General features: G+C 46.6%; 1 protein-coding gene across 1 annotated transcript in view; it reads right to left on the bottom strand.

Moving 5' to 3' along the window:
* Positions 1–651: 651 nt before the first annotated feature.
* The window catches only part of SLC25A43 (solute carrier family 25 member 43), a gene marked incomplete at its 5' end in the record, with an annotated part of 34,863 nt that continues 26,460 nt past the window's right edge, over positions 652–9,054 (bottom strand). Inside the window, 2 exons of the mRNA XM_082680674.1 lie at positions 652–1,267; positions 2,108–2,242. Of these exons, the coding sequence (XP_082536800.1) occupies positions 1,067–1,267; positions 2,108–2,242 (336 nt within the window). The 3' untranslated portion in view covers positions 652–1,066. The remainder of the gene's footprint in view (positions 1,268–2,107; positions 2,243–9,054) is intronic.

Genomic DNA, 9,054 nt, shown 5'->3' with positions numbered 1-9,054 from the left:
AACACTAGCAGGTAGGTCTGGGTCAGTCTCCGCCGGGGTCACTGCTCCTTCCCCTGGGTCCCGATATGCACACTACTTTGTGTGTGCCCTCCAAGAGTGGAGTCTCTGTTTCCCCCAGTCCTGTCGTAGTCCTGTAATCAATTCCCACTAGGCTTCAAAGTCTGATTCTCTAGGAATTCCTCCTCCCATTGCTGGACCCTCAGGTTGGGAAGCCTGATGTGGGGCTCAGAACCTCCACTCCAGTGGGTGGACTTCTGTGGTATAATTGTTCTCCAGTCTGTGAAGCACCCACCCACTCAGCAGTTATGGGATTTGATTTTACTGTGATTGTGCCCCTCCTACCCTCTCATTGTGGCTTCTCTTTTGTCCTTGGATGTGGGGTATCTTTTTTGGTGAGTTCCAGGGTCTTTCTGTCGATGATCGTCCAGCAGCTTGTTGTGATTCTGGTGTTCTCGCAAGAGGGAGTGAGAGCACGTCCTTCTACTCTGCCATCTTGTTTTCCTCCTCGACAGTGGTAACTTTTAAATGTTAAATGTTTTCATTTAGTTTCTGATAAGGCATAATTTACACCATGGTGTGTGCACTCAGAAGTCAGCAAAGATTATGAGTTCCAGGACTGTATCAGGAAGCCTGGAGTGAATCTGGGTGAAACTAGGCTGCTGTGGGTTGGTGTAAGCTGTGAGCCTGTGGCGGAGCTCCCGGCATGGTATCTGCCCAGCCGCTTCAACTACATGTTGCTCTGAGGAGTCATGGCAATGCCCTTTTTTGGTGTTGTGTAAACTGCCTACTTACATTCAGAGTGTGAATTGCACATTTCACTACTGCTAGGTTCTGTTGTAAAACCTGGTGGGATGCCATCCTGCGACGGTCATGTTGGGAAACCCTCGGTGGTGTAGATGTTTACAGGGCCATCAGTTTGGAGCTCAGGTATGGCCGAATCTTCTCATTTCCAAGAGCAGCAGACAGGAGCACCCTCTTGTCACTCCACGCGTGCACAATTCTGAGGCTACATTTCTCTCTGATTGCAACACACCTTCAGTCAGTGCACTTCTAGCTCCATTCCGTTTTAAAGAGTTGGTTTTTTAGACTTTAGTTGTCCAGTTTTGAAAAACTTCTTTAATTCCCGTAATTCCTGGGGCTTCAAACTCTGATCCACCCCTGGGGTCAATTTATAGCTCAGAGGAGACACGATGTAACCATTTTGGTAAAGACAGATTCTCTTGCAGAACTCAAAGGTGCCAAACATAACTCCAAAATATGGAACTATCTGTTTAAAAAGAAAATGAAAATCATGTTAAAATCTTAAAAGAAAACATCAATGCGTCTGCAATCGACTTGGATCAGGGTAAACTAAGATAAAGGCTGTAGACAATACAACATGGTCATTCTTTTTTGGAATCAGGGAAGATGGCAAAATGCAAGCTGGCCCAGTGAGGACTGGGGAGAGGAATGGCAGAACCATTGAAGGGCATGCCCTGGGGAAGCCTGGGTCTGGGTTGATATGCATGTAGGCAGTCTGACACTGCCTGTCAACATATGCTTGTCCTTTTTTTTGGCTGTGCCTCGCGGCTTGCAGGATCTTAGTTCCCCAACCAAGGATCAAACTTGGGCCCAGCAGTGAAAGCACCGAGTCCTAACCACTGGACAGCTAGGGAATTCCCAACATGTGCTTGTCTTGATTGGAATCAGGAATCACTTTGCATCAAGGTTAGTCCAAGGTTAGTCCACAGTTCTTAACTTTTTTTTTTTTTTTTGGTTTTGGAGTTCTTTGGGAAAATAATGAAAGTTATGGATCCTCTCTGCAGAGGGATGCACAGATGCCCATATAGACACTTTTTTGCATACAATTTTAGGATAGGGGGTTAAGTTCCCTTTGGAGTCCATGAACCTACATGTTGGGAACCTTTACACTAAATGCTCAGCTCCTCTGGGATGGGGTGTCAGATGCCCCAACACTGCACAGGGTCCCCACTCTCCAGGGCTGACAACCAGCCTGCATTGTGGTAGAGGAGTTGTTTCCAGGCAAACTGTAGGGGGAGCATCAAAGGCACAGAACAGGGTAGAAGTGAAAGAGGCAGACAAGCAGTAGACTCACCACTCCTCTCACCTTCAGTAAGTTGGCTGCCAATCCATTCCAGAGCCCCAGGACCCCTTGGGCTTTCACTATCTGCCGGAAGCAGTCCACTGCTCCTGAGAAATGGACATCTACTCCTCCACAGTGGGGAAGGTAGGAGCTCTGAGCCTGGCAGGAAACAGAAGATGGGATGAGGTGATTTAGTCACTGGGAAATAATGGTTCTAGTCAAGTAGTCAAGGTCTCAAGTCTGGGCTCTGGATGCAATGTCCTGGCCAAGATGATGATAAAGAATGGCTGCCACAGGGCTCTACCTGTTGCGTGGGCTTAGAATGAATATTAACATGCAGTAAAGCCATGACACCCCATTCACATATTTGTGGCTATTTTTTCTTGGAAGGAAGCAGCCATTTGGGATGGACTCAACTTCACACTTAACATTGCCTCCCAAACTATGCCCGTTGGATGCAGTAGACACCTCTCAGGCCCTTCATCTTTTCTTAAGTGCCTTCTGTTTCCTTGTCTTAACCGATTCCTCCTCTGTGAAGTTCTCAAGTGGGCGCTGCTCATCTCCCCACATCACAGATGTCCCAGGCTGGGGACATTCTTCCAGCTCCCTCTTTCTGTTCCCAGACCCTGACTCTGCTGCTCTCATGCCGAAAGCTCTCAGCTGGGGCTCGTGCCACTGAACCACAATCCTGGTCCCTGCTCTCAGCTACTGGCCTCCTGGCCACTCTTTCACATTCACTGAGGCCTGTGACACCTGGTAGCTGCCCATCTTCCAGACTCACTTCAGCATCTGTAGTCACAAGCCTTCCCATACCTAGTTTCTGGACCTCGGCTTCAGTGATCCTCACCTCTACACCCCTTTGGCCACCCCATGGATTTCATCATCACCCCCAGTACCATCCTGACTGACCACCAAAATGCCCCATCTTTGAAAGTAACTTTTTTGTCCTTTAGAAAAACAATTTTACGATCAGATGAAATAACTTTTCACTATACCATCTACATGCAAATGGACTCTATTTGTTCACTGTGAGGGGGACAGCCCCTCATAGCTGGCTTTCAGAAATGGTGACAAGTTTACCTCAAGCTACGCACCTACTTTGGTTCGTTTCTGAAATGTCTAGCTGAGGCTAGTATAGCATTTTATTGCAATGGAATCAAGCCCTTCCATGTGGGAGAGGCAGTAGAGTATAAGAGTCGGAAAAGCATAAACTCTGGAGTCGGACAGGCTGGGTTCTAGCCCATGGCTGCCCCACTTGCTTACTGGCCATGTGACCCTGGGCAACTCACCTAACCTTTTTGAGACTCAGTTTCGTTATTTGGAAAATAAGAATAGTATCTGCTGTGAGAATGAATGAGATGTGCCTGCAAAGCACTCAGCGGTGTCAGGCACATGGAAAGGATCAATAAATATGAGCTAGTGCTGCTATTACTATTATGTAGAAATTATTCTAAATATCAATCAAATCCCTCACCTGACCTATTAGTCCTGTCTCCACTTCTGAACTGCTCGGACCAGTGTCCTCGTCCATCCAGCTGCCCCGCTCCCTGATGCCTCTTTTTTTTTTTTTGCGGTACGCAGGCCTCTCACTGTTGTGGCCTCTCCCGTTGCAGAGCACAGGCTCCGGACGCGCAGGCTCAACGGCCATGGCTCACGGGCCTAGCCGCTTTGCGGCATGTGGGATCTTCCCGGACCGGGACACGAACCAGCGTCCCCTGCATCGGCAGGCAGACTCTCAACCACTGCGCCACCAGGGAAGCCCCTCCCTGATGCCTCTTTTTTTTTTTTTTTTTGAGGTATGTGGGCCTCTCACTGTTGTGGCCTCTCCCATTGCGGGGCACAGGCTCCAGACGCGCAGGCTCAACAGCCATGGCTCACGGGCCCAGCTGCTCCGCGGCATGTGGGATCCTTCCGGCATGTGGGATCCTTCTGGACCGGGGCACGAACCCGCGTCCCCTGCATCGGCAGGCGGACTCTCAACCACTGCGCCACCAGGGAAGCCCCTCCCTGATGCCTCTTAACCGCCATCGTTCAGATCACTAACCCCTCTAGTCACATGCCCTCTCCCTTGTCTCCCAGGCCACCAGTTCCCTGCTGGCTTCACGGTCCTCTTTTTTTGTCCTCCCAGCACTTCTTTTTGTTCCTAGTCTCGAAATCCTTTGTCTTTCAGCTGATCTCCATGCCCCCCTCCCCACCAACCCCTCCTCTGCTCCAAGCCGCTGAACATGAATCCACAAAGGGGCAGGTCTGTGCTACCAAAGCTTTGAGGTCTCTAACCTCTGCTGGATCCTCATACTGCAGAGCGAGCCCTGGAAGCATCCTTTCCCATTCCTCACAGTGGCTCTTCCCAACCGTACCGCATCCCTCAACGCCCCGCATGCCACACTGTGTCCTCCGCCCTAGACAGGCGACCCTGCCTTCCAGTTCATAGGGAAAATAGATCATCTTTTCTTCCCACTGGTGCCCTGGATCTCACACCTTTGAATTCCTCTTGGGCACCCTTCCCAAGAGACCTGATTTTCCCCCCTAGCAGAGGAATAAACTCAAGTCCCTCCCAAATTAAAAATGACCCCTTCCTCCAATCTTTGTCCTATAGACACTGCCCAATCTCATTCCCAAAGTAACATACAGTAAAGTTACCTTGTTTCGGTGTAGAGTTAGTTATATGAGTTTTAACGCATGTATAGATCTGTGTGACCACCCTCACAATCAGGATACAGAACTGCTCCATCAGCCCCCAGAATGCTCCAGTGCTGCCCCTTTATGATCAACGTCACCCCCAGCCCTGGGTAGCCACTGATCTGTTCTGTCCCTATAGTTTTGCCCTCTGAGAATGTCATATAAATGGAAACATACAGCATGTAACTTTTTTGAGACGGGCTTCTTTCACTCAGCACAATGCCTTTGAGAGTCACCATGCTGCGTTCATCACTAGTTTCTTCTTTATTGCTGAGTCGTATTGCATCGTGTGGATGTTTGGTTATCCATTCACCTGCTGAGGCACAACCCTTCCCACCTCCCCACTCACTGCTCTACCCACTCCCTGTGGCATCTGTCTCCATGACTTCACTGAACTGATTCTGACCAGACCTATATCTTTTCCCTGCCTTTTAATAGTTGGTGTAATTATTTACTTTCTTTACTGGTCTGCTCCTACCCCCAACTAGAAGTTCAGCTCTGTAGGAAAAGGGATTTCTGTCCTCCATCAGGGCGAAGGGTGAACTTTGGGGTTTGGCCTTCCCTTTGAGGTACAGTAACAACCAAGCACAGACCAGAGTATGAGAAACAGGATATGAAATGAACAAGCTGAGTCTCCAGCCTGGAGTTACAGGAACCAAAATGGTCAGGGGACTTTGGCGAATGTCTTATTTTAAAGCATTTACCTTAGCACTGTTCCGACTCGGCCTCCTTCCCTTCTTGCCCCATCGAGAAAGAACTGCTGTCAAACAGATATTAAGCCTCCTTTCCCTTAGAAAGAATCAGCCTAATCACAAGATTTGAAGCTCCTCCTGCTACTGTAAGACTGAAATATTGAAAAACGGAGATTGTGTTCATGTAGGAAATTAACTGTCTTATTCTGCTATGAGATAATATTATTGATTTATTTTCTGCCAGTTTCCAGTAAAACTGCAAAAAGCCCCCAGTCATGAGTCAAGGTAATAATTTTGCAACCTGAGACCCCCTACCACAACTAAAACAGAAGACACTAACCAAGTGTCTAACTCCTGTATAACTCATATACGTGAGTTATATGACAGGTCAGTTATAATCAATTTGTGATGAATCGGGGGCCATCTGTAGTCAATCTTAGGACCCTAACAATCTTCCAAATGTCTTTCCTTCACTCCACCTTCACCGCCAAGCCACCATCAGTGCTCACATGGACCACCGCAGCAGCTTCCTTAGTAGTCTCCTTGGGACATAAAAAGTTTGAAACTCCTTGCCCTCCCTCTCTATAGAGCGGCTAGAGTGATTAAAAAAAAATCAGCGCATTTTATTCACCTGCTTAAAATATTTTAATGGCTTTATTAAAGCCACTTAGGATAAAATATAAATTTCTTACTGTTGTCTGTAAGCTGCAGTGGTAATATAGTGGTAAATATTTAACAACTGGTTCTGTGGGCGGGGGAAGCCCTGAGTTGTAGCATTTGCTGACCTCAATGGTGTAAATACTCCCACCGTGGCAGATTGCAGGCTACCAACCGTGAGGTCAACCAGCTCCCAAATTTGCTGCAATTTAATAATCAGCTCTCCTGAGCCAGTAGGAGATGGCTGTAGCACACGACTCAAAGGCTCAGGCCCTGAGTGACTTGCCCCCGTACATATTTTCAGTTTCATTTTGTGTCACTCTCTTTGCTTACATACTACACTTCAACTGCACTGGCCTTCTTTCTGTTCTCCTCTGCCCGCCTCTCTCCTCTGAGCCACAGGATCATGTAACCAACTATCTACTTGACATCTCCGCTCGAAAGTCTAACAAACACCTCAAACTTTATATGTCCTGCTCAGAACTCCACCCCAGCGCTGACTGTCTCTAGTTGTCCTCATGTCAGGACATGGCACCGCCATTGACCTATTTGATCAGGCCCCAAACTGGAGTCACCCTTAAGTTCTCTTCATCTCTCACCTTCTGCTATCTCATCTCTCACCAGCTAGTTCCAGTGCTCCAAATGTATCCCAAATCTGTCCACTTTTCTTTCTTCCCACTATCATCGCCCTTGTCCAAGCCACATCGTCTTTCACCTTCACCACAACCGCTGCTAGCTCGTCTACCTGCCCTTATTCCCCACAGAGCGGCCAGGGTGATCTGATCTGGTTACTCCTTGACTTCAACTCTTCAGGGTGCCCCTGTTGCCCTCAGAATGAAGTCCAGACTCTTTCATCTGGCTTACCAGGCCCTCCATGACCTGGTCTCTGCCTGCTTCTCAGGCTGATCTCCTGTTCCTTCCTGCATTACATTCTATGCTTCAGACACTTTTCAGCTCCACTGCCAGTACCTCTCATCTCTCTTGAGTGACGACCAGACTTTGCTTACCCATCCCTCCATCTCCAGTCTCTGCCCTCTCCAATCCATCCTGCACACAGCAGCCAGGTACCGCTCAAAATTCATCAGATGCTGTCATTGCTTTGCTTTGAAACCTTCACCAACCCCCAATTTTCCAAAGAAAGACTTCCAGAAGGAGTGTTTTCCAAAGAAAACAGAATTCGAAACTCTCTACAGTTTGGCCCCCACCTGTCTTCCCAGTATCATTTCCCACTATCACCCCGTGATGGTTAGTTTCATGTGTCAACTTGGCTAGGCCGCCGTCAGTACCCAGTTATTTGGTAAATACCAGTCTGGATGTTACTGTAAAGGTATTTTGTAGATGAGATTAACATTTAAATCACTAGACTTTGTTAATTTGATAAATTAGGAGTTTGGGATTAACATATACATACTACTGTATATAAAATAGATAACCAACAAGAAGCTATACTCAATATTTTGTAATAACCTATAAGGAAAAAGAATCTGAAAAAGAAGATATATAAAACAGAATCACTTTGTTGTACACCTGAAACTAACACAACATTGTAAATCAGCTATATTTCAATTAAAAAAAAAGAATCACTAGACTTTGAGTAAAGCAAATTACCCTTCATAATGTGGGTGGGCCTCATCCAGTTAGTTGAAGGCCTTAAGAGGCAAAAAGACTGAGGTGCCCGGAGAAAGAGGGAATTCTGCCTGCAGTCTGCCTTTGGACTTGAACTGCAACATCTCCAGTCTGCTGGCCTACCATGCGGATTTCAGACGTGAGCCAAGTAACTAAAATCCATCTCTCTCTCTCTCTCTCTCTCTCTCTCTCTCTCCATATATACATCCTATGGGTTCTGTTTCTCTGGAGAACCTTGACTAATACCTACCCCCACCCCAGGAACCCTACATCCAGTCATACCCATTACCTCCTGAACATTACGTATACTTTTTCTGATGGGCAAAATTCTCCTCACCCAGGTCCAGGTCAGATGCCACCTCATCTTGAAACTTCTTGATGCTGTGATTGGAACTGCTTGTTTCCTTGCTCCCTCTTCCTTTGTCTCCTTCCCTCCTTTTCTTGAAATTTACCTCTCTCTGTGTTTTTTTGTTTTTTTGTTTGTTTTTTGGCTGCGCCATGCGGCATGCAGGATCTCAGTTCCCCGTCCAGGGATCAAACCCATGCCCCCTGCAGTGGAAGTGCAGAGTCCTAACCACTGGACCGCCAGGGAAGTCCCTGTTTTTTTTAAAAAAAAAACCACTTTTCATTGTGGAAAATATCAAACATATACAAAAGTGGAGAGGCTAGTAAAATGAATGGAAAGTCCCACCGCCCAGCTTCAACAATTAGCAGTGTATTGACAATCTTTTTTCATCTCTATCCCTTGCAAGACATAATTTTAATTTATCTGTTTAATTTAAATTTAGTTATGTTCCTCGAAAATACAATGGCTTCTTCTCTAAAATATAAAATAAAGTATATTACATATATAGAAATATATAATACCATTACCACACCTATGATATTTCCTTAATATCATCATGTATCTAATCAGTGTTCACATTTCCTTGATTGCCTTATAATTAGTTTATAGCTTCTTTGTTTGAATCGAGGTTCTTTTCCTGTTTTGTGCTCCCTTAGTTATTGGTTAGACCTCTGCTGTGGTCCAGGCTACCTGGTATGAGTTATCTGGGTGCAATTTCTGGGCTGGCAGCCAGCAAGCTCATGGGAGCAGGCACTAGGCCTTCCTCACTGTCCTAGCTCTTTGGGGTCTAATACCCTTCATTGCACATACTGGGCGCTCATTAAATGTCAAACAAAATTCCCCTTAATATCAGTGTCACTAGTAGTTTTTCCCAAATACAACTGTTTACCCGTGACCAGGCTCAAGTAAGCCACATGGATGGCCATGAAGTAAAATAATGGCCAATATTTACAGAGTGTTAGGTGCCAGGC

The sequence above is a fragment of the Grampus griseus genome (genome assembly GCF_964374135.1).
Source record: "Grampus griseus genome assembly, chromosome: X".
Classification (NCBI taxonomy): Eukaryota; Metazoa; Chordata; class Mammalia; order Artiodactyla; family Delphinidae; genus Grampus; species Grampus griseus.
Note: the sequence above shows the minus strand (reverse complement) of the source record. Positions and strands in the feature narration are given on the sequence as shown.